The sequence below is a fragment of the Quercus lobata genome, chromosome 12 (genome assembly GCF_001633185.2).
Source record: "Quercus lobata isolate SW786 chromosome 12, ValleyOak3.0 Primary Assembly, whole genome shotgun sequence".
NCBI classification, from domain to species: Eukaryota; Viridiplantae; Streptophyta; class Magnoliopsida; order Fagales; family Fagaceae; genus Quercus; species Quercus lobata.
The window spans coordinates 19,994,356-20,020,523 of record NC_044915.1 but is presented as its reverse complement, the minus strand read 5'-3'; the positions used below and the strand labels follow the sequence as shown (position 1 = coordinate 20,020,523).

The window sequence follows — 26,168 nt, the reverse complement described above, 5'->3', positions numbered from 1 at the left end:
CTCTGTCATTGCTTATTGCTTTCAATGAATATTGCATTGTGCTCTAGAGCTACAGCATCTCCACCTATTCCCTCATCATCTTCTAGTCGATCATTACAGATAAGTTAGGTTCTCAATCGCATCTCTTTCTTAGTTCCAACTTCTATTGTGGGGGGTCTCACTCTCATCTAAGGCTTTTGTTAAAACCAATGAATGTTCACACCGAGTGCTTTCATGCATTCAATGTGATGAATGTTTCTCAAAAAAAAAAAAAAAAAAGTGATGAATAATACGTTGTGTCAGACTCATCCACAAGTTATTAAGCTCGTTAGTACCAATGTATGTTTGTGACAAAAATGAAAAATCTCACAATCTTTACTCTTTCTGCTGAGATATTAAGGGTATAATCTGAAAAACTTCCTGAGGACTAGGAGAGTAGATTTTTTGCACTCGCTACAACTGTTTCATCATGCTGATGACAAATTTGGTTAGGCTGTGAATAACCCTGAACCCTTGCAAACCTACCTAAATCATATGCTTGCTGCGTTGCTCTAATAAAAGCTTTCACACAATCTGATCTATGCTGCTTATGGCTGAAATGATAGATCATTGGGTTTGAGGTCTCCAGAACTGCTTTTGATTGGTAAAACGTAAGAGGAGAATATAGGCTGTATCATGTATGAGGTTTTATGTAGCATTCATGAAAGTTTCCCAACTGCAGCCATTTGTAAAATACAAATGGAAAAAGTTTTCTTCCAAATTAGCTTAGAGAAATCTTTTTCAACTTATTAGGTGTATATTTATACAATCATCCACGTGTATTACAAGAGTTAATAAATTATTTAAACAAACTGTGTGACTCTTTAAAGTAACATAAATAATCCTTCAATTTTTCATGTAGTGAATTATAAAAATTTTCTTCCCAAACAGTTTAAAGATAAACCATGTCCTATACAAATAGACAGTTTTCTAGTGGAGGTACATGTATGAAATTTGAACAAGGACGGATGCGTAAATTTGATATTAACAGCATAAGCTAATTTACGAGACCAACAATAAAGAAGATTCATAATAACATTTACGTATACTATCCAACCAAAACTTTAAGCAAAATTGTATAAGAGTAGACTTTATGTTGACAAGAAAAATTCCTTTAACTTAGAAAGCGATTCAATATAGATTGTCAATTAGGGAGGAGTAAAATTTTTAATAATAAACACTAAAATAATTTTTTTTTTTTTTTAAAAAAACTTGTTTCAATGAAAACTTCTTGTGAAGATAATTTTTCATGTTTTCATGTATTTGGTAGTATTAGAAAAAATAAGTCATAGAAAAACTATCTTTGGTCAATGAAAAATCCTATTAAAAATATGGGTTATTATTTAGAAATTGTTTGTGCTAAAATTTTTCAAAAAACAACGTAATCTCACATCATGTTCAATAAAATTAAGCAGCAATATGAAAAATATTGAAAATAACTCTTATTTTGAGGTTACTAGCAAACATAGTAAAATGAGATATTTTTTCAAAAAATATATTTTGAAAAATGACTTTTTTTTGGAAAGATTTTGCTGCATACAAGGGATATGTGGCAACAAAAAGAAATGGACCAACGTCTAAGGCCTACCAGGTAATGTGCATTGCACATAATCCTTAAACACATGTCCCTTTCCTTTTGCTGCCACTAGGGGTAAGCATGGGTCGGGGTTGAGTAGATTTTTCGACTCAATCCACCATAGTGAGCTAAAAAAATCCAACCCAACCCATCACAGGGATTCAATCCAACCCACATGAATCAAGTTGGGTTGGGTTGGGTTGAACCCATGGGTTGGATAGTTCTTATTTATTTATTACTATTATTATTAAATTGATCACAAAAAAATATATCACACTTGTCACTTAAGTTGATAAATAAAATATTCATGAACTAGTATTCCAACTTAGTTATAAACAGAATATATCCAACTGAGTTGATAAACAAAATATAAATGAACTAATATCCCAACTCAGTTATAAACAAATAGGAGTGGATTGGGAGAGTGGGAGTGAGAGGCGGCAAAGAGAAATAAGATTGTTGGGGTTGCAAGGTAATTGAGTTTTATATAGGAACTAGGAAGAGCCGAATAAGGGGAAAAAATTAAATTAAAAAATTATTAATTACATAATATATTTTTAAATATATTATTTATATTTTAAATATATAGATGGCTGTGTAGAGTTAGGCGAATTTGTAATTATTATTACTCGAACCCAACCTGACCCACTATTAAAAAAAAATTTCATAACCCAACCCAACCCATAAAAACCGAACTAACCCGGCGAGTTAGGTTGGACTAAGTTGGTTTTGGTGAGTTAATGGGTTGGCTACACACCCTTAGTTGCCACATACCTTGTATGCAGTAAAACCTTTTTTTTTCTTTTTCTTTTTTGTAGAAAACATTAATGTCGAAACAAATGGAGCTTACCATTAAAAAAATAATAAGTTTTACAACTACACACCTTTAGTGCAATAATTGTTCCACAAGTATAAATTCTTGTGGTGGAGAGGAGGGAAAGACCCAGAGTTTAAGTTTTCAGGAGAGAATTTATACACTTAAATTAAGCTAAAGTAAAATTCTATCAATAATAATTGTAAGGACACAATTTGGCTCCCAAGCCCAAGGAAATATGAACTTAGGCCCAAAGAACCCAATATAATGAATTTGTAGAGAATGAATTGGAAAACTGGGTTTTAATGAATCAGACAACAAGTGGAGTGGATCCAGATGACAAGAAAGTGAAGATAAACTAGTTTAATCTAAAGAAAATCATCCTCAACACAGTCCGAGAAGATCAGTTCTTATATATTGATTCTCAAGTTTGATTACAAGTTCAACTCTCAATTGCTACAATGTTTTTCTCTTAATTTCCCGATCCCTCTCTTCAGGGTCTTCTTTCTATTTTATACTATCTTCCTTCTTTTCTCTTTACCCTCCAAGTGTAAGGCAGATTACTGGTATTTGATCATTGTCCCATCAGCACCTTCCTGAAATCTTTGTTAGTAGTTGTAAGGCTGAAAATTACTGTTCAGGTATCACCTTCACATTAATGCAGTCTTGTCCCATCAGCACCTTCCTGAAATCACTGTTAGTAGTTGTAAGACTGAAAATTACTGTTCAGGTATCACCTCCACATTAATGCAGGCAGTTGGTTAGGTGCAGAGTATTTAATGCGGATGTAGCAGTTTTCTCTCTAGATATTTTAGGACTTTCCTCTATTCTGTACCTTTGTGATGCTTATCCATATCAATAGAATTCCCTAGAACGCTGCCCTAGATGATAGACCACCACTTCGAACCTCGGTTTTGCTCAACCGAGGAGGGATTCATCCTCAGACCACCCTCATGGACCCATATGATCAAAACTATCCACTTCACTCACTAACACGAACTCCTCTGATTATGTTCGCCCCTCCTCGGACTACTTCATATCCTCAGATTGAACCTCCGGCCCAATATACACATAGACATATATCGTTGGGCTTAACATTCCTACAACAACAACAACAACAACAATAATAATAATATTATTATTATTATGTTCTACCAAAATTATAAAAGTACAAGAATTTTTTTTTTTTAATTTTTTTCCCAAATTAAAAATTAACAGATGAGTTTATAATTTAAAATTCCACCTTGAAGGGAAAAATCTATCACACACTACAAATAGTGTGCAATAAACACTACCCCTAAGTACATTATCCCATTGAAGGGACCTTTTTTTTTTTTTTTGATAGACTGAAGGGACCTAGTTATTACAGCTATCTGAAAGGGTTAAAAAAATGTGGATTCTTGAGTGAATGAGGGAGAATGAAAGATTGATAATTTTTTGGAAGAAACTTTTTGTTTCTGTATTCATCTAAGCAGAACACCCTTAGCTTCTCTTTGTGTTGATAAACTAGTGTGAATGAAGAGACAGTTCTGTCATCAGTGTAATAAATGCAATTCCCTTTAAAGCCTGCTAGGAATCCAATCGCTAAAATAGATTTAGAGTGATTTTTACCTAAAAATAGCATTTGATCACCTATATATGCCTTCCACTCTAATCCACTTGGCCGGTTCACTTGACACATTCAACTTGAATACCAAGAATTTACCAGTCTTAGAGGCAAAACAGTGTTCCCAAATTCTTAAAACCATCAAAAGTTCACCACTCGATTCCACCAGATACTTGCAGACCAAATGATCATCATGCTCTGGATTCATTATTAGTGACTGTGTCCGCAAATTTCTCCAAGAAATTTGAGTACAGCTAATGTCACATACATAGAGCACTGCTTTAATGCTAATGGCATATAACATCCCCTCAAAAAAGATGATGTCTTCGAACATTACAATCTCATCATCATCTATAACATCATCACTAAACGCACAATCGTATTTATTATCATCATCCTCCTCATCATAGCTGCTGTCACTATCTCTGAGCATCTCCATCTATTCCCTCTTGATCATCCCCTTCAAATATATTCTTTTTCCTACATATAAGGTCGGTTCTTCAATAGCTCCACCTTCATCATTGCTACTATTGTAGTCTTCACCTTCACTATTATCTTCGTAGTCTTCATTGTCACTATCATCGTCAACTTCATCATCACCTCTAAAAATATTTATACCTCCGACATTAAGGAAATCATCTTCTTGTCCTTGACCATCAAAAGCAACTTCACCAGCGTTACAAACTTGATAGTAACTCCATTTTTTGTGGTAAATTAACTCAGCAAAAGGCTAAAAGAGATTCTTTTTCAAACTAGAATGACATGAATAATCAACCAATCTTGGGGTAAATGGGCTCTTTTCTTCTGTTTATTTACGCTCAATTTTTTTTTCTTTTTTTTTTTTTAATTTCTCTTAAACTTTGAAGACAAGACTCAAGAATTTTACTGTGAATATCTAATATATTATATGATTGATCCGGATCCTAAAAACAATAATGCTTTTGAATAAGCATAAGTAATCAAATGAAATAAAGCGGATCAATAAGATTATAAGACCCAATACCTAGAGCTAACATCATATAAACCCAATTGAGAGCATTGTAGAACAAGCAAAACCTCTCTTAATATCTTTTTGCCTCTACAAGCAATTGCCACAACTATACAGTTACCAGCAGCTATGTTTTCTGGAGTAGGTTCTGAAGAGAATATTTGTATAGATGAGTTTCAGGGTTTAATTGCTTAAATTGGGAAAATAGTCTGTGTCGAGGCAATGGAATCCGAACACCAGAAAAAGGTATATAAGACACTATGTATATAAAATGATATAGCAAATAGTAATAAAGGTATGTAGTAAAATAGGAAGAATATAAAGCTATAGATACGGAGGAATATATAAGCATATAAAACAACATGGTAAATAGTAATAATAATTATAATGACATAGAAGCAAAATAGAAAATAGAAACAATATGACTACAGAAACAATTATACCACTACGGTAACCCTACAAGTTAGTATTTCTTCTTCCGCTCTAGAAAGTGAGGATACAAAAGTTAGCTCCTCAACCTTGCTAATCCATTTTCCTCTTCTTCATGATGTGTACATATATACAATAATAAATATCTGATACAAAAGACATTAAACCTTTTCCACAACCTTAGGGCTCAGGCATCTTCCTTTCCTTTAAAACTACTACAAGGGTTGGCTTTTCAAAAATTGGATTAATGAATTACAATACAAAACAAAAAAAGGCAGAACACAAAGATCAAGAAATACGCTTGTTTTTTGGACTTACCTACAACTTTGACAATTTCCTGTCAAAATAATCTGACAGGCGCTTCAACCTACCCTGCTCAGAATTTGGGAAGTAAGACTCGGCATTGGACAGCATCACTCTTATATCATGTTTCACAGCTTCCAAGCTCCGATAGTAGTCATTCTTTAACCTCAAGCAAATGAGTTCGGGGTACAACGGAACTGGAAACCTGCACAAATTCCACAAAGCCAAGGATCACAAATTGTTCACATTCAAGTTTCTCTCAACAATGAATCAAATCAAAGAACATCCCCACAACCCATGCCTGCTACAAACAGAAAATATATATATATATATATATATAATCTCCACAGGCTATATGGTAGACTACGTTGATGAACAAGGGAAAACATGAAGCTATTTGTCTAATTACAAAAGAATGGTGGGATGGGCATTTAGTGCTTATGCATATAATAAAGTAATAAATCACAGTTGTGTTCAAGAGGCAATTTTGCAGATCGGCAGTTAAGTAAATAGACCAAAATGAAGAATGAGGAACAATATCTAACACTTTTCTACCTGTTACAGAATTCTGACTTCAGAGCAGCTTGATTCAATTTTGCAATTCCGTAAGCATCCTGCAAGATTCACAATTGAGCCTTGAGACTAACAGAATCATCTGTGGTTGTCTCCATTAATCATAGTTTAAGCTTTACATGCCAATTTTCTACCAAATCAAACACAAATCAGGATAAGAAGTTTAAGACAAAATTACCTTATTTCCTGCCTGCTCCAATTTAGCAAAATAATACAGGAGCTTATCTCTTATGTTGTCATCAATATGGGGATGCTCCCATGAATTGTCAGGATCGTGCAGTTCCCAAGGACAGTGTAGATGGTTACCTCCAGAATCACTCCTGTAGCATACAGCATGTCTTTCCCAAGGACTGTCAGGAAACTCTTCAGATTTGGCCTTCGAAAAAGTAATTCGACCTTCCCACCATTTACCACCTTCCCCATTTGGATTTCTCCACCAAACTAGGCATTTATCCCTATGAGTCCAATTCCTCCCAATAGCAGCATCATACCGCGTTTTCTCAACAACAAAATCAGGGAAATCAATCAGTTCAGGCAGAACCAATTTGAACGTTTTATCAAACCCAACAGAAGAGTGATCTACAAATCTAAGTTTGATTTTACAGCAGCTTTCCCCAGAACCTGGTTGTGAGCCGTAATCAAGGGCTTCAACCCTGCAAATTTCCACAGCACTCAAATTTCTATTTCTTGATCTCAAATTACCTACTTCCCGTGGGTCACTTGATTCTAGAAACTCTTCATGGCCCTGACAAACGAAGTCAAAATATAACTGTAAGCAGCAATTACAGAAAGCTGGAATCAAAGCCAAATTATAGAGGAGCACCATCTATCAATTAAGAATAATGAGGCATTACCTGTCTCAAATATACAACTTCATCGCCTAGCTGAGGAATATAACGGTAGCCCTCCTCATGCTCTGACAACATAAGCCATGATAATTTCCTGACAGAATAATTTGGTTTTCTTCGAGTGGAAAAACTTGGTTCATTATCATTATATCCACCACGTTGATATCTTGTAGATCTTGATCTTTGAAGAAGCTGGCCAGAAAATTCCAAGGAGAGGTTTTCTGCATTTCTAGATGTGCCCTCTGATGTGTGGCCCCTTCGCACCTTAAAGTTACGGTTCACAGCATTTGGATCCCGGGAAGTTGCTTTCATCTTCATGGATCTTGTTCTACGTATTGCATCAGTAGAAGTTTCAATGACATCAGTTTCCAAATCATGATGGTCATTAACAGCTGTATTTTCATCTCCATAAGCAGCATCAGACATCCTAATGTCTGAATATGAATGCCGTAATCTGCCAGTAGCTTCACCCTGTTCTGGTACTTTCAAAACTAGATTGGGATCCCTGTACAGTTGACTTTCTGGTTTTAAAACACCTCTAGCACTTGACTGGTCTTCCACAGCAGTAACAAATTTCAGTTTGGAAGGAGTTTTGGGATCCATCACTATCCTTTTCTTTGTCTTAATTATTAACTTTGTTGACCTAAGTGGAGCATCTTCTTTTGGTTCGTTTGAGTGGTTTGTGCCAACAACTTTATTTATTTCCAGTGAATCGTCTATGTACCCTGTGTTGAAATTTCCATTAAATGAGGCCGCAGAAGCATCGGCTTTTGGTTGGTGGTCACCTGGGAGTAATGACTCAGATATGAGTGCACCATCAGGATAAGCATGATCTTTATTTCTTGCAGTGTCCAGATTCTGTGACCTGTCAGTTCCAAACTGTTTCTCATCCCTGCAAGAGAACATAATTCCATGATTTTCAATTAAGTTACTAGCTGAAAACTTTACAGATGTGTTGTCAGGCTTAACATACCCATTAACTTCAGTGTTGTTTTCCTTTTGGACATCAAAATTTGCATTCAGTTCAGTAGATGCATCTCTGGGCATGACATCTTCCCACCTCTTCTTATTCTCCTCATCACCTGTGCATGCCTCCAAATGATCTTCAGCCTTTCCATGTTGCACTCTATCCATGCAATCATTTCTAGTCTGGGAAAGCTCCACATCAATTATATCAGTGAAAGATGACATTGGATCTATGGAGCTTTGATCTGTCCTGTCTTCTCGAGTGGCTTCTTGAGATCTAGAGAATGGATTAACCAAACCAGCCTCATTGTCACATTTTAATCTTGTGTCTTCTGGAGACACATGCTTCTTAGAATCACGAAGTGAAAACTTTAGGACCAATCTTCGCTTGTTTCCAACAATTGATTGAGATTCAGAAGATGCTTGAAGCTTGGCTACATCAGTTAACCCATCCAATGATGAATGTTCCTCTTTAGTACATTTCTGTTGCATATTCTGCAAGTTTGCATCAGACTCATTGCTTTGGATGTCTGAATCTTGGAGCACTGACTCGCTATCTGATGAATCATTTTCTGACCCATTTTCATCTTCTTCATCTGATGATGTTCCAGTGATTTGAGAAAACATATTCAGGGCATTGAGTGCAGCAACTCGCTGGGGTCTCATAATCTTAGCTTTAGAAGACTTCCTCTTTGAAACTTTCCGACAACTTCTTGATTTCTTCATTCTGTTACTCCCTGATATAGTGCCATGACACTCATCCAAATTCCTTTTCTTGACTCGCCTCCCAGAAGAAGTCATTAACTCAACCTGAAAAAAAGTAAGAGTCTGTTCATGTAAGCACAACAAGAATATAAACAGTGTAGTTGAAGGCACCACTTACTTCAGCTTTGAGTCTTTTCCTTCTTGATCTGCGAAGGCTATCTTTATGACTGTGTTCAACCTCACTGTCTTCTGCACTGCACTCTGGATCACTAGAAGAGCTGGCACTTATACTTCCATGGTCACCTTCGCTGGAATTTTCCTCAGCAACATTGTACTCTGAATCAGTATCATCACTTATGACTTCATTTTCTGGTTCCCAGTACATGGCATCTATAAACTCTGGTAGTGGCTCAATCATTCTTTCCAAATCTACCAAGGGCAGCATATGATCGTCCTGAGCAGGACCGAAATCTAGACCAACAGCATATTTTATTGATGAAGGCTGCCACTCAATGCCCAATGCACCAAGTCTACGTTTCTGAAACATACTCTGATAGGGTTCCGGATATGGCATCATACCTGGCATTACCCATCAATCTATGAAATGAGAAGACATGCTTTTCAGAAAGATAATGTTAAAGCAAAATGCACAGATAGGAGCCATAAACATACTTGAATCGCAAAGAGGATCTTGAGCATTCCTGCGATGTGGAGGAAGCTGAGTCTCCTGCATCAAATGTAATGAGATAATCACACACACAAAAATATGGCCCATTAAATATCTGACAATTTATTAGTCTTGCACTAATGGCACTTCAAGATCCTATATTTCTGAAATTTAATTACACTGCCAGTTTCCCAACAAAAAAAAACTGCCATAAATCTGTACAAAGAGGACAAAAATATTGAGAAGGAAAATGCTTGAGATCAGATAGGATTCCCAACTATCAAAATTTGATGTCTAATGTTGCACACAATGAAGGTGAGATATGCATGGAATATCAGTTCAATTTTTCCTTGAGTATGGAATGAAAATCAATTCACCACCTAAGAATGCAATAATAAGTGGTCACTGACCTGATCAAGAACATTTCCCGAAGAATCACGGATAAGGGGGCGATAGTCCCCAAGGAAAAACTGTCAGAAAATATAGACAAACAATTGTCATTAAGCAATTGCCATATTACCTATTACAAAAGAGGGGGAGGGGTGACTATGAAGTGAAATTTTCTGGTACCTGGTCCAATTTGGCATCTTTTTGGGACTCGCCTTGACCTGTGTTTAGCAAATATATTTGGCCAACGTCATCTGAAAGTACAATTGATGTCCCATCCCTATGTAATATAAAATATCTCATAACAAAGATCTTGCCAGATTAAGTACTGGGAGAGAAATACAGAATCATCACCCAAGTTTCAACAAAACATTTTAATATAAAAAATGCAGCTAACAAGAATTTTACAATCACTGAATTGATTATTAATGAAGATAGTTACAGCTAGGTAGTGCTGGAAGATATCAAACTAACTAGCACAAACAGCTATACATATATATGAGTGAGAGATTGAGACTGATGAGAAATGGGTCAAATAGTTCAAATAGGTCAACATTGTCAACCCAACCAAAATAATATAGCCAAAATTAAATACTAGTATATTCAACAGCTCACTTACGGGGAAAACTTCCCATCAACCAACTTAAAACGTCCAATTTCATAGGTCCATATGGGTGTGCCCTCCCAAATCTGGAAACACAATATACCAACAAACAATAAGCACTTTGAGAACAATATATCAGCATCAAGAATTAAAAACCAGGAAACTTACATCCCACACAATAGTTCGCCCATCATACCCAGCACTCATAGCTATCCGGGGATTGAAAGGATGAACATCCAAAACATATGACTACCAAGAGTCCAAAAATTAAACAGTAAGCCACAAAAGCCAATTAACAATAGTTTAAATTTAGATGAAAAACTATTAGATGGAGCAGAAAAGATTTCAGATCAAGAGACCAGGACAAATAGCATAAACCATATCAGAAGGTATGTGTAAACTTTCAGCATCAAGCTAGATGAGAAAACGTTTATAGCAGAATTAACATTAGAAGAGATTATTGACTTTAAGTGTATGATTTTTGTTATGAGTATAAAACTAGGGGCAAAAGAGTAAACTGCATGTAGACCTATATATATATCAATAATATGTTATATGTTAGTGCAAATCGAATAACCCGATATATATGTTTTCTCCAAAACTTGGTATCAGAGCAAGGTTAGCCGCTCTGCCATTAACCCCACAACCACCACCCATCCACTTTCTGCTGCTGATAACCACCAACCAGTTCGAGTCTTCTTTCTCCGACGACCCACTTGCACAATTTTTCGCCACCAGCCGTCACTCCAACTTCGTGCCATCGGCGGAATTCCAACCTTGGGTACCGATTTGTCTTTATTTTCTACTTGTTGGCCTCTCTATGTTCTTTGTTGGGTAGCCTTGGGTTGGTTTACAGTGCTGAGTTTAAATATTTCGTATTGCTATGGAATTGTTTGTGTGGCTGTGCAGAGGAATGTTGATTCAAATTTTGTTTCAGTCTGATATGTTTTGATCTTCTGACTGGGTAATCTTTGCTGGCACTTTATTTGTGGTTTGATCCATACCCGGTGCTGGTTTGATGTTGTTTGTGTTTCCGAGGAGATATTTGTTGGATTTGTTGGAGTGGCTGTGGTGAATGGCCTTTGGACTTGCTGATTATTGGAATACTTAGGTGTTGAATTTGTTATTTGTTTGGTTGTAGTTAATTGGCTTCAGGTCCACTAGTTTCTTCTTTATTGTGAGTGTGTTGATCAGATGGCTGCTATGGAGACCAAAAGTGGTGTTCAGCCCACTAAGGGGCCATTTGGTATGGTAGTTTAAGCAACATTTTTTAATTTTTAAACAACATTACACGTATTTCTATATACTTTTTCACCCACACATATTTCCAAAAAATACAAACCTTACTAAAACAACGTTACCAAACGGCCCTAATTATTTCTTGTCTCTTGATATGTTATCCATTACTTCCATTTGTCTTAGTCATAATGGAAGTAATTATGCTCAGTGAGCCCAGGCAGTTGAAGTGTTTCTTCTTGGTAGAAAGAAGTTTGATTATGTGATTAGTGAACCCCCAGTATCTACGGACTCTAAATATGCTGATTGGAGAGCTGAAGATGCACAAACTAGGAGTTGCTTGTGGAATAGCATGGAATCTAAGATTATTTGTAGTTTGGTTTTCTTACCAACTGCTGAACTCGTTTTGGGAACAAGCCAAGGAGCTTTACTCTGGTGTTAACAATTTGAAGCAAATTTATGATCTTCATCAAAATTATTTCTCCTTGAGTTTGAGTGATTTGTCTTTGGAAGACTACTATAACAAGTTTAAGGGTGTGTGTGAAGAACTCAATATTTATCAACCCATCTCCTCTCATGTTAAAACTATGAAGAAACAACGAGATTCTATGCATGTTGCTCGCTTTCTCTCTGGATTGCCTAAAAGTTTGAATACGGTAAAATCACAAATTTTAGCTAGTCCAAACCTCCCTTCATTAAGTGAAGTTTTTGGTAGACTTCAACAGGCCACATTATTTGACTCGAGTATTGCCCCTTTCTCTTCCTCCAGTACTGATGCATTACTTTCTGGTGATAAATCTGCCTTTACCACTTATACGGGGAGTAATAGAGGTGGTCGTGGAGGTCAAGATCGTGGGGGCCGAGGTCGTGGAGGTCGTGACCAAGAGGGTCGTGGTAGTGAACAAGGGGGTCGTGGTAGAGGATGTGGTCTTCGTAAGTGCACTTATTGTCATGGTGAGAATCATAAAGTAGACTTTTGTTGGGAGTTGTATGGTAAACCCTCAGCTCACCAAGCTAGTTTTCAAGTTGAAGAATCACCTTCACAATCACTTCCACCAACATCCAGAATAGTCTCTATTCCTGAGGAAGAGTACAATCGCCTCTTGTATCTGCATTCCAACTCTGTTGCGTCTGATTCTACTACTACTTTGGCTCAACAAAGTACTTCCACTGCTTATCTTGCCACTCAGGACCCTTGGGTCATTGACTCAAGTGCTACTGATCATATGACAAGTACCTTAGGTTTACTCTCTAACCTTGAGCAATCTAGTATTCTTTCCAATGTTACATTGGCAGATGGCTTAACAACTATAGTTTTCGGTTTGGGCATTGCCAATCTTGGTCCTAATCTTTCTCTCTTTTCTGTCTTATATATTCCTAATTTTCCTTTTAATCTTTTGTCAATTAGTAAGCTTACTAAAATTTTGAATTGTGCTACCATTTTTTTATCCACTCATTGTATCTTTCTGGATCTCAAGATAGGGAAGATTATTGGTGGAGGGCATAAAGCCGGTGGACTTTAGTACCTGGATCGATGTGGTTCTTCCCGTTTAGTGGCTTTTCATTTGTCTATCTTGCCTCTTCAGCGTCATTGTCGCCTTGGTCATCCATCTCTCCAGAATTTGAAGTCATTAGTTTCGTTGTATCGTCAAATTGAGTATTTACAATGTGAAGCATGTCAATTGGGTAAACACCATAGAGTGCCTTTTGCCTCTAGGCATGAGAGTTGTGTTAGTAGTTCATTCTGATATTTGGGGTCCAATAAACACTCCCTCATTGTTGAGATTTAGATATGTTGTCATTTTTGTTGATGATTATTCTAGAGTCACCTATCTTTATCTTATGAAATAACGGTCTGAATTGTACTCCATTTTCAAATCATTTTATATGGAAATAAATACTCAGTTTAATGCTTCACTTCGTATTTTTCGGTTTAATAATGCTCATGAATATTTTCATACATTTTTGTCTCAATTTTTTTGATGATCATGGTATAATTCACCAATCTTCATGCCCCCATACTCCACAACAAAATGGTGTTGCTTACGCAAATCATATTAGAGTGATGTTGTTCTCACTGTCTGTCACCTAATTAATCGTATGCCTTCCACTGTCCTAGGTGGTCAAATCATGCTCTCTCCTGATGCACCTTTGTTTCATCTACCTCCTAAGAGCTTTGGTTCTATGTGCTATGTTCATATCTTAGGTCCAGGGAGTGACAAACTTGATCCTAGATCCATTAAATGTGTTTTTCTTGGGTATTCTCGTACCCAAGGGATACCGATGTTACTCACCTACTCTTCGTCGTCGTTTCATTAGTGCTGATGTCACATTTGATGAATCTCAATCCTATTTCTCTCCTTCGGTTGCTAGTGACAGTTCTCCTCCTTGTCTTCCTCTCCTACCACCTGTGTCTCCTACTGAATCTCCTTAGAAACCACTCCAGGTATATAGTCGTCGGCAGAAACCTCCAACAGAGACTTCTTCCCCGCCTAGTGATCCGCCTCTTGATCCTTCCTCTCTTCCAATTGCTTTGCGTAAAGGTAAGAGTTCTTGTACCTCTCACCCTATCTCTCGGTTTGTCTCTTATGGTCAATTGTCTTCATCCCTTCATGCCTTTACCACATCCTTATATTCTACTGTTGTTCCTAAGTCTATCCAGGAGGCTATGTCCATTTTTGGTTGGAAATCTGTTATGGAGGCAGAGAAATGTCTGCCCTATCTGAAAATGCTACTTGGTCTTTAGTTACTCGTCCTCTAGGGAAAACCATTGTTGGTTGTCGTTGGGTGTATACTGTGAAGTATTTTCTTGATGGTTCTATTGAGCATTTGAAGGCTCGCTTGGTTGCCAAAGGGTATACCTAGACATACGGTGTTGACTATGCCGAGACATTCTCACCTGTTGCTAAAATTTCTTCTGTCCGGATTTTGATCTCCTTGGCTGCTAATTTGGGCTAGCCATTATTTCAGTTAGATGTTAAAAATGCCTTCTTGAATGGCGATTTGAAGGAAGAGGTGTATATGGAGCTATCTCCTGGGTTTGTTGCTCGGGGGAGTTTGGAAAAGTGTGTAGGTTGCATAAGGCTATCTATGGTCTTAAACAATCTCCCAGAGCTTGGTTTGGTAAATTCAGTGAAGTGTTAAAGTTTGGATTGAGACATTACCACTTTGATCACTCTGAGTTTTCTCATACCTTTGATAGAGGAAAGATTTTGTTGATAGTATATGTTGATGATATTATAATCACTGGTGATGACAAGCAGGGTATTGATGATTTGAAAAGATGCCTTCAAAACTCCTTTCGAACTAAGGATCTGGGTAAATTTCATTATTTCTTGGGTATTGAGGTAGCACGATCTAAAGAAGGAATCAGTTTATCACAAAGGAAGTATGTGTTGGATATTTTGGAAGAAACTGGCTTGTTAGGATCTAAACCAGTGGAGACTCCTATGGATCCTAATGTCAAATTGTATGAAGATCAAGGGGAGCTGTTATCTAATCTTGAGAGATATCTTCATCTGGTTGGTAAACTGAATTATCTCACAATTACTCATCCAGATATAACATTTGCAGTTAGTGTTTTGAGCCAGTATATGAAAGATCCTCGCCTTCCACATTGGGAGACAGTTATTCGGTTTGTGAGATATCTTAAAGCACATACAGGCCGTGGTCTTTTGTATAAAGCTAACGGTTACCTACGGGTAGAAGCCTACACTGATGCTGATTGGGCTGGATCACCATCAGATAGAAAATCCACAACTGGGTATTGTGCTTTTTTGGGAGGAAACTTGATTACTTGGAGAAGTAAGAAACAAACTGTTGTTGCTAGGTCTAGTGCAGAGGCTGAGTATAGAGCCATGGCACACACATCATGTGAGCTTATGTGGATTAAGCATTTACTTGAGGAATTAAGATTTGTTGTGAAGCTGCCTATGACTATGCATTGTGATAATCAAGCAGCAATTTACATTACCTCCAATCTTGTGTTCCATGAGAGAACCAAGCATATTAAAGTAGATTATCATATTACTCGGGAGAAAGTAGAAGATGGTGTAATTGCTACTCCATACGTTTTTACAAGAGTCCAGATTGCTGATATGTTTACCAAAGCTTTATGTGAGACTCGTTTGGGTTTATTACGTAACAAGCTAGGATTGTATGATATATACTCTCTAGCTTGAGAGGGAGTGGTTATGGGTATAAAACTAGGGGCAAAAGAGTAAACTGTATGTAGACCTGTATATATCAATAATATGTTATATGTTAGGGAGAATTGAATAAGCCGATATATATGTTTTCTCCAAAAAGATTTTGATCAAATGTCTTTTTCTACTAGAGGGAGGTGTGTGTGTGTGTGTGTGTGTTTTGGGGAAGGGGGGGGGGGGGGGGGGCCTTGATAAAGATTAATTTTTCATAGGGTTAAAAGTAAGAAATAACCTCCAAAATTGGTTTGTATATCTGAAAGAGCTGTGTATATAATCGATATCACATTTATCAAAATCTACCTATGGCAGGTTCAAAAAAATTAATACACCACTTACAGATTCAGTGTGACCTGTCAAAGAGTGAACTAAGCTACCATCAACAGCATTCCAAACACATATTCTGCAATCTGCATGGTTAAGTACCAAAGACAAGTCATTACCCAAAATAGGTTATAAAAACTGATTCTGTCTAATTAAAAAAATTTGCAAATCCTTGATAGACTATCCAGAAGAAAGCAAGAATGGGCATACTTATCAATTAAAAAATTAAGCAAGAATGGGCAAAGGTAGCCCATAAAAAACCAAGATGAATAACTGGGGATCCAACCCACACCCCACAACAACCAAGGGGGAAAAATAAACGAATTGCTGAGTACTTATCAAGATAAAGAAGATTTAATAAGATGTCTAACAGGCAATCTAAAATTCTTAGTACAAAATGCTGGGTGGCTTAATTTTAGGATGCACAAAAACTGAATGAGGCTAAAATTTATGAAATGGTAGAATAGAAATATTTTAACTAAAAGATGCCATGGGTGGAACAAAATAGAAACAAAAGAAAGTAAAAGTAACTACAATCATTCAGTCGTGCAAGGGAGGCCAATGAATGCAGTATAAAAAGAGAGCGATCTGCTTCAATTGAAGCTGCTATGAGGATAACAGAGAAGCTGATCCTTGATAGGAATATCAGTTTGTATTGTATAGCGTCAACCAATGGGGTGAGTTCATTAAAAATTCCAAGATGAAAAATGGCAAAAAAAGAAGCATTCATTCCCCTTCTATATCTTGCATCTATAGTATTTTTGCCCTGGTGGATCTCTCTCTCATTTACTAAAAGTCAGCACAACGATGGTTGACCAAATAAGAAGAGACGTGATGGCTTACAATAACAGGTGATGATAAAGCCGGATGGCAAATGACTGCCCCTGAAATTATCTACACGTTTTGGATTTAAGGCTTCATTGAGGTAAGATCCAGGACAGGTACACACAAGAGGATCTTATCTTATTTTTCTTTACAGTAAAGTACCAATTCAATATATTTACTTTACCCATGATAAAATTAAAAAATTGTACTTTACCCATGATAGCTGCAAGCACAAAGCGGTTATCCAGACTCCATACAATCATATTAACACCACGGGGGGTTGGAAGAAATCTCTGGCGTGGGCCTCCTCGAGGAGGTTGTGGAGGCAATGGAGGAGGTGGAACTTTTAGATGATAAGCCCGTGTCCAACGTCCAACTTTTCCCTATAATGATGATATAGAGAGGGAATCAAATTCCACATGCTACATATTTTTATGGTTTATTACATCAAATTTAACAATATTAAAAACAAATAAATAAATAAAAGTGCAAAAAACCCTGGAAGAACAAAATTTCAAGGAAGTTGAACAGCACCAAAACTTTGGAAACTATAATGGTAAACCATAGATAGGCTCACATGGGATCTACGTGGTCTTGGAACCCAAATAATTGCACTGCCGTCACGAGAACAGGTAACTATGTTGTCATGACAAAACCTGAGAACATCATAATTCAAGGAAGTGGTGCTAAGTAAATTTAACAACAAGAACAGGTGTGTGAAAAAGCTCATCACAATATATGTTAATGGATAACATTAGATTACTTAAATTTTGAAAGGAAATAAAAACCAAGGGACAATATCAGGCTACTTAAATTTTGAAAGGGAAATAAGATTAAAAAATGCAGGTATATTCACAGACCAGGAATTTTTGAACTTTGGAATATTCTCCTCCTTCAAAGAGTCGGCCATCGAAGATTTTGAGGCAACAGCGCAACCACTGCATAAAGTAAGCGGCACAGATAATATGAAACATCGTAAAAATCAAATGTAAGGTCAGTCACTAACTGGGGTGGACTAACCTGAATTGCACATAATTGACATCATTCTCATGGCCAGACAACACATCCAACTCAGGTACTGGTTGATCCAGGTCCTCTTGGGTACATTTAAAAGCACTCCAAACCTGCAAGTACATGGTTCTTGATGAACAAATCCAACAAGATATCTAACCAAAGTAACCAATACAAGTGAGCTAAATTTTGGTAGACGAATCATATGAACTTAATTGAAGGGTGCATGTTTGAACGCACCCTTGCAAAAGTGTCAGAGCTACCAGTAACAAAAACGGTTCCATTGGCATTGTAAGCACAACAAAGTATCTGATGGCTCTGTGGACCATTACTTGAGGAGGATCCATTACTTGACAGACCATTGCTCTTCCCTGCAGTAAACTTCACAGTTCCTATGTAAGTGCATATCACGGGAATATTAATTAACTAATAAGCAACAATGTAGAAGCAATCATCTAACCATTTAGAATGTCTGAAGGTTTCGGCATGTATACTCGTGGCTTGAGGTTGGAATACCGAGCATCCCAGATTCGACAAGTCCCATCATCCGATGACCTACAAATTTTTATTTTTATTTTTACAATTAAATATTTTATTGAAAAGGAAAATGTGCTGACACAGGATGTGTGCAGTCCCATTTTAAAGAAACCTACAAATGTTGTAAGCACAGATATGATAACAAAAGAAAAGAATTCCACTAAATCACCTATCAAAAAACCAAAAAGAATTCCACTAAATCACTGTTAAAGCCAAAGAGCTTGTTAAGTTGTCAGGAGGTGCATAGAATGAACAAAATATGAAAATACTTGAAACTAGGAAACAGAACTGATCAGTATTTTTAGTTCACAAATAATAACAGCAGATCAACAGCACAACTAAAGGGAAGCAACAGGGAGCAATAACTCTGAAGATGGGGCTCACGATAAAAGCTGGTATATGGCACTTGGCCTGGGACTAAATACAATAGCAGTAACAGCTCCAGTATGCCCCCTCAAAACTGAAATCGGCATTCCATCTGGCAAACGCCACTGAATAGGCCAGAAAGAGCTAATCAAATGTCCAGGAATTTGAAAGGAGCATACTAAAATGTTAGGTAGGATATACTTACAACTCGAATAACAAAGTCATTTGAAGCAGATGCCACTAAAGCGTTGTTTGAACTTACAGCCAAGTCAGTAATGTCACCCTTTAATCATACAATGAGCAGACAAAATTAAAAAAAATACAGAAATAGTAGAGCAGGCTTTATTATCAAATTATAAGCTCCACTTATTATATGGACAATCTTAACTCACTTCATGTCCTCGACAGCTAGCCAAGCAAAATGCTGTATCCATTGACCAAATCTTGACAAGACGATCATCAGAACCAGTGATTACATATCGTCCTGACCTATCAAAAATGGCTACAAGATAGAAGCAAAGTTGTTCAAAATAATTCTGTCACCGCTAAATGTTGTACTAAAGTTGGCACTATGACAATAAGAATCACAGATTCATATTGCAGAAAATGTTATGATGGACAATAGATATGTTACATAATACATACATGCACGTATTACCAAAAGTTTCTGGGGTTGCTGAATAAATAGCAGCAGAGTAGTAATAAAATGCATATGTTTCGTACATCAATCTCTGAAAATTTCCAAAGAAACAATACAAGTACAATTTGTGAAACACTTTTTTTTTTTCCTTTTTTTTGAGAAACCTCAAAATTATATATATATATATATATATATATATATATAAAAGAAAAATGCAAATATTTTGTTGGATGGGTTTTTCTTCCCCAGGGAGGGGAAATATTGCAATCATTAAAATCAAGAACAGAAATAGTAAAATCACAAATGCTTGGAAATACTCAACATCATCAGTGACCCAGTTACTGTATCATTTTTCCAGAGATTTTTTTTTTTTTTTTTTTTCCCTGCTGACATGTTGTAACTTGATCTCATAGAATGGGATAACCATACCACAGTAGACAGCATTACGATGCCCCCTTAGCTTCATCTTATTTTGCATCCTTTGCACCAGGGTTGATGGTTTAGCAATTGCATAACATGCAGAGCGAATAGATGGAGCACGATGATGCTTGGTGAATCCTCCTCCAATTTCCCTTAAACTTAGCCCACGAACTTCATCAGCCTGCATGTGTGGCCATCGTAGGTAAGCTCGCAAAGGCTTAACTTGCTTGGTTTCCATATTCCTACCACCTGCAAAAGCCAGAAAGGAAAGTTCAAATAAGTAAACAGATAATGAAATCTTTTGTATACAGATAATGTAATGTATCGTATAGTGAATATAAGTTTCTATGTTTCCTTAGACAGGATCAAAAAGACCTAAAATAATTTTACAAGATCACTACATCCTACTTTCAAATTTTCCTTCCAATCAAGTTAAACCACCTTGCAATAAATTGACTTATGCCACTTTTATTCTTCTTTATTTTCTATTGGTAAGTACCAACTTACTCGATGGGTCTTCAGCCCACAACCTCACCATTCACCTTACTCATAGGCGCCATTTGAGCTGGAGCTCATTGGCACTCCTACTCATCAAATGAATCAATGCCAATTGAAACAGAAATCCCAAACAAAAAGAGGAGGAAACCAAATTTAGTGGGAAATATGAATAAAGGTGCAAATGAGGAGTCAGTTGGTACTTTAAAGTAGGCTTCATGACCAATTCAGCAAAGTTTTCTTTTTTGGGGTATATCAGTTCAGCAAGGATAGCGAGGTGGGAAGAAAAAAACAGTTGGGAAGAAAAAAACAGTTATGCTTGTAGTGGCGAACAAGAAATTTATCCAAAGCCCTTTGCAGAGACAGGCTTCGACGAAATAAATTCCAGTAAAGACATGAAGAGGCCAAGATTTTAAATCCATGAACAGCTTATATAAAGATATGGGTGCAAACAAGATAAGCCCAAAATCTGCTCTTACACATGCATACTACAACATTGTGGCTTTAGGTTTATGATACTTGGATTCAGTTGGGTAGGGAAAGCAACTTCAAAGAAGCAAAGGGTGATGATGGACTTTGAAGATGCTACCTAAAAAGTTCAAGAATGTGATGTCAAAGTAAATCCACTTCTGGCTCGTTATTTCAAAAACAAGTTGCGGAAGTTGTTGTGCATTAATTAAATGTCTTCGTAATTTTCTTTATTTATGGAAAATTTGATAGAATAAAAGCATAATACTAGAAATTTGGAGTTTATAATGGACGTTCAACACAGGATAGTACAACATATTGTGAAGACAGGTCACAATGTCAATCAAAAAAGGAAACTTTATGTGGCAAGGAGTTGACAAATATGGGTGTTATGCTGCAGTAATCATCAAGGCCTTTAATAATTGTTATAATTCTTTAGTGAGAACAACTCAACTCAACGAAACAAAATCTAATAGAAACAAAACCATATGTAGCCTAAATTTTCATGGTAAAAATTCACGTTGTCCATGGTTTTAAAGTTCTAATAACTATTTGGTGTGAGGGGGTGGGGGGAGACAATCAATGAGAGCAACTAAATTACTATATTATATCACATACAATCCAGAAGCGAAAAGGAACCAGTTCCCAGTAACGTAGGAACATCAGCTGCATTGGGAGTGTTTCCTCCAACCTTGCCAAGCAAAGGAGGGGCCGCACTCACTATTAGTTGCTTCAGAAGCTTTACCAAGTGATCCTTCTCAATGTGAGGATACCTAGAGGTTTACAAAAATGGCAAATACATTAAATCCTATACAGCATATGGAAGTAATATGAGAGATGCATCAGAAAAATTAATTAAAAAGCTATATATATATATATAAAAAAATATAAAGCAAGAATAAATTAGTGCAGCCAAAGAAACCTCGCACAGAATAGAGACAGATAGCTCCAAGATAAAGTCTCTTGGTGGTTGCAACCAAGAACTGGGATTCAATCCAGATTCATAAGGGTTACAGTGGTTGTGAAAACAGACAAATATGACCAAAAAGGCAAAACTGCCTGGCAGAGCTCTAAAATACATGGCTATGCCCTCAAGTTTGGCATTAACAATATCCACATCCACTATTTTTGGTATTCGTTCACTTACCAGCTCTTAAAAAGTTTGACCATCTAATATTCCATTTGTCTAGATTATAACTGAGTCAATTAGGAGATGAATTTTAAACACCCAATCCAATGACTCTGTAGGAGGCAAATCCAATTCTGGAGGAAAAATATATTATGGAAAAAGAAAGCAAAAGCTATACAAGAAGTAATAGCAAATGGGCAACGTTGACAACAACAACATGGCCAGGCAGTGTGATTTAGGGAAAAGAAACAAGGAAATGGGAAAGACAACTGATAGGTCAGTGTCATCTTCAGAAACAAAAAAAGAAAATTCCCATAATTTGCCCTTTATTCAGTAGACTTCCATGGAGTAAACTAGGTTTTAAGTGAGGAATTTTCAAATTAGAACTTTCAATCAGCCTATAGTAATGAAAATTACAGATGACTTACAGCAGAACATTAAACATATGGAACTCAATGGAAACAGGGACATAGGATATGAACTAGAAAATAAAAATGAAAAGTGAAAACAACCATAAGCAAAAATTTCCAATCCCTTGTTACTTTATTGTTAACATGAATAAATTTAGAATTTGAATAGGGTAGAACAATATAACAAGCATGTATACCTCTCCACTAGATTATGGTAGCTCAACGGAAAAGAGACGCCATCATCATCGCCATCCCCGCTGTGTGCACCACTCCTTGAAAACCAGGCATGATATCTTCTAGGAAGAAGTTGATTTTCTAAAAGTTCATTGCAGAATTGCTCAAAAGTCCTCTGGCATGGACCAGAGGCCAGGAAATGCATAATCAAAAAGTAAATTTCTCTAAGGTCTATATCAACTCCAGACTCAACAACCTGACCAGTAGCTCCCTGTTCTTTTTCAGGTTGAGCCTTCTCATGCAGCCTATTTGAAAATTTCAAAGGCGCCATGGTAAGAGAAGGTGCAACAGTAGGAGATATGCACTTCCTAATATCCATATAATGAATTCAACCTGAAAAAACCCAAAAATGCCGATTCAATACTATTTATCACTTTCAAGGATCCAAATGATATATGTAGACAAAACAAAAGAGCATGAAATGTGCCAAATAGACCCCTTTAAAAAAGAGAGTGTGTGTGAGCAACCCCCCCCCCCCAAAAAAAAAAAAAAAATCCCATCTGCAGTAAATATGATTCAAATGATATTTCGTGTGCATTTGCATGCAAATGATTTAGCGTTGCGTTTGCGTTTTTGTTTTTGGCTAGGTCCCATGGCACTGTTCAAGACCCAGCTAAAAACAGAAAAACGCGCATACCCATACATTTCTGGGTCCCACAGCACTATTCACACCTTTAAAAATTATTGTCACTGTGTTTTCAGCAATAAGTTTTCAGTTTTCAGCAAATAAGCGGTATCTAAACAGACCCTCCAACTTCAAACATATTGGTTTCCTTAAATAATATTACCAAAATATCGTTATCATTAATAAATAAATAAAAAGTAATATTTAAAAGATAATCAAAGGTAGTTGAACTTTCATGGTTTATAAAGACTAAGTACCCAGAAAGAGAAACATGAAGTGCTAGACAGCAAAAAATCTCCACAATTTGTATACAGGAAGTCCATATGTATCAATACAGAATTGTCAAATGGATGTATTCATTGTGAGTTAGAATCTGTGAAGATTTTATGGATGACTTATATTCTATCAGAATTCTCTAGGAGGAAGAAGACAAGTTAGTGTAGTTCCCCTTCAAAGAGTCATGGGTTTCAAGTCAAGAGTTTTACAAGGCAAAGAGATCAGGGTTGATAATTCTTTTACATGGAGAAGTATATGGAGAGTCTTGAGTGCTACCAAGAGTAACTTTTTTATTTGGCTAGTCACTTTGGGGAAATTTACCAAAAGATAATTTAAGAAAATGACTATAATAAATACAGGACTGATGTCACATGTTAAGTCAAACAGGGAGTTAGTGGATCATCTTTTTCTACATTGTATAATTGCTTGGGAATTGTGGACTCTTGTATTTTGTTTATTTGGAGAGAGTTTGGTTATGCTGAGATCAGCGATTAAGCTATTGGCACATTGGAAGGAGCATTCTGGCAAGTGGGGTATCCTTAAAATTTAGAAAGCTATTTAATTAGTTTTAATGCAGAGAGAGAGAGAGGAATGCAGCTACGTTCAAGAGAAATGAGCTATTTGTGTGAAGCTAAAAATTTTACTTTTAAGGTCCCTATATGTTAGCTGCCAATTCATATAATTCTATAAGCCTCATAAAGTTTTTGGATTGTTTAAACTTTAGATGCTAATTATTCTGCTTTCTGATTTTTCTTTTTTTGGCTCTTCCATTGTATGTTTCCAGTATTCTAGGACTGTGCCATAATCAAAAAGTCATTATTCAATATCTTTTACACGTGTTAAATATAATCGGGAGGATGTGTCAAGACCTCTATCCTGATATCATGTTAAATACCCTGATTACTCTAATTCTAAGCTGTTACCATTTATTTATAATAAGTACAGATTGTTAGCAATTAGTCTATTGATCTGTTTCGTTATAAAGCTTTAGCAGTTAGTCTATAAAGCTTTAATAGTTAAAGCAAACCATTTCTCATTTGTCAACCATTAGCCTTTTCATTTACTAGCACTAGCCAGAGGTGACAATGATAAACCCTATGAAATAACTCTATTTCCATAATCTAAGATCAAGAAATATGACATTCAGATATTTCCAATACCACAACCCATAATAAATGTACCAATTTTGTCACCAAGTAACCGCGAACTTCAATAGCTCCCGAATCCGTATAAATAGCAGGTTTTTATTTACCACAGTCAAATTCTTCAATAGTTTAAAGGCAATCCTTTTCCTCAAAATTTCCCTTCTTATTTTTCTTCATTCAATAAAAGCAAAATCATGGGTTTAGATTAAATTAGATGAATTAGTACATACACTACACGACCCACATAGAAATACAAACAAAGAAATGAATCCCACAAATTAATTATAACATTTTCCAAGGTATGTGACATATGTGTATAAATCAAGACACTGTAAGTTATATAATAGCATCAACAACACAAACTGAAACAAAAATCTCCATCCTCCAAACACAAAACTTTCAACTATAAACACAAAACTAACAAACCTATAAAACAAAGAACAAAAACATAGAAAACAAATTTGAAGAACCTGGTGGATTTGCTTCAACAAAGTGAAAGAGAAGCTGATTTTGCTACAACGGTAAAGCTAGCCGAATCCATAATGCAAAAAAAAAAGCACCTATAAATACACATGTACAGGTACATTTTGAAAGCAAAAAAAAAAAAAAAAAAGGCATAAAGATCTCAAATCAAAAGGTACACATGCAGAAGAACCTGAACAATCGGTTTAAAAAATTAAATAAAATAGTTCGATTCTGTGTCCAAACAAGACCTTATAGCAGTTACCTTAAATGGAGAGTTCGGATAAGAACCAACGAACGAGGTTTTGATAATTTCGAGTTTTCACTTGATTGTCTGAAAAAGGAAACGCTCTTTCCTTTTATAAAATTTTGGGGCTTCTTTGTTTTGGTTCTCTTGGTTTTTTTTTTTTTTTTTTTTTTGGTGAACATAGGAGAAAGATGGTGGTGTGTAAATTGGAGGGATTTAAATAATTTTCCTAGGCAAGAGATTAATTGAGAAAAATAATTTTTTTTTTATTAATGGGATTTTAAAAGGAATTAAAGTTGTAAATGGTGGTATTTGGTATGAGATTATTAAAGAGTGAGAACATTAGCTGCACTTATGTGAAATGACAATAAAACCCTTGGACTAAGCATGGTCAAAATTTCATTTAGAAGAGTGAGGGTTATCTATGTCATTTCAAATGGTGTGGTTTTTTTTTTTTCCCTTATTTGTGATATTGCTCTAATTTTTGTGACCCACTGTTATGATTTCTTTTTGCCCTTTTTGGTACAGGTTATGAAACCAGAGCCCACTGAATTCATGTCCCACCAATTGATTTTTAAGGATTTTGATCAGGTGTTTCCAGGGAGAAAAAATGGATCAGCTATTACACCATG

The 26,168-nt window shown here is 36.2% G+C and overlaps 2 protein-coding genes across 2 annotated transcripts; one reads left to right on the top strand and one right to left on the bottom strand.

Annotated features, from left to right (window-relative positions):
* Nucleotides 1–5,365: 5,365 nt before the first annotated feature.
* LOC115971100 (bromodomain and WD repeat-containing protein 3) lies at nucleotides 5,366–25,736 on the bottom strand. Its single transcript, XM_031090793.1, has 26 exons — nucleotides 25,555–25,736; nucleotides 25,298–25,354; nucleotides 22,745–23,114; nucleotides 21,627–21,781; nucleotides 20,055–20,294; nucleotides 19,378–19,487; nucleotides 19,191–19,268; nucleotides 19,004–19,110; nucleotides 18,543–18,637; nucleotides 18,323–18,453; nucleotides 18,092–18,195; nucleotides 17,932–18,009; nucleotides 17,649–17,727; nucleotides 17,286–17,454; nucleotides 16,262–16,332; nucleotides 10,653–10,733; nucleotides 10,500–10,570; nucleotides 10,064–10,160; nucleotides 9,904–9,963; nucleotides 9,499–9,553; nucleotides 9,005–9,405; nucleotides 8,129–8,931; nucleotides 7,162–8,047; nucleotides 6,486–7,052; nucleotides 6,290–6,348; nucleotides 5,366–5,939 (listed from the first exon to the last, which is right to left on the bottom strand). Exons 3-26 carry the CDS (start codon nucleotides 23,098–23,100, stop codon nucleotides 5,750–5,752), a joined length of 5,043 nt encoding a protein of 1,680 aa, XP_030946653.1. The 5' UTR covers nucleotides 23,101–23,114; nucleotides 25,298–25,354; nucleotides 25,555–25,736; the 3' UTR covers nucleotides 5,366–5,749.
* Nucleotides 11,978–13,268, top strand: LOC115971102. Its single transcript, XM_031090794.1, has one exon. It carries the CDS (start codon nucleotides 12,020–12,022, stop codon nucleotides 13,241–13,243), a length of 1,224 nt encoding a protein of 407 aa, XP_030946654.1. The 5' UTR covers nucleotides 11,978–12,019; the 3' UTR covers nucleotides 13,244–13,268.
* Nucleotides 25,737–26,168: the final 432 nt, after the last annotated feature.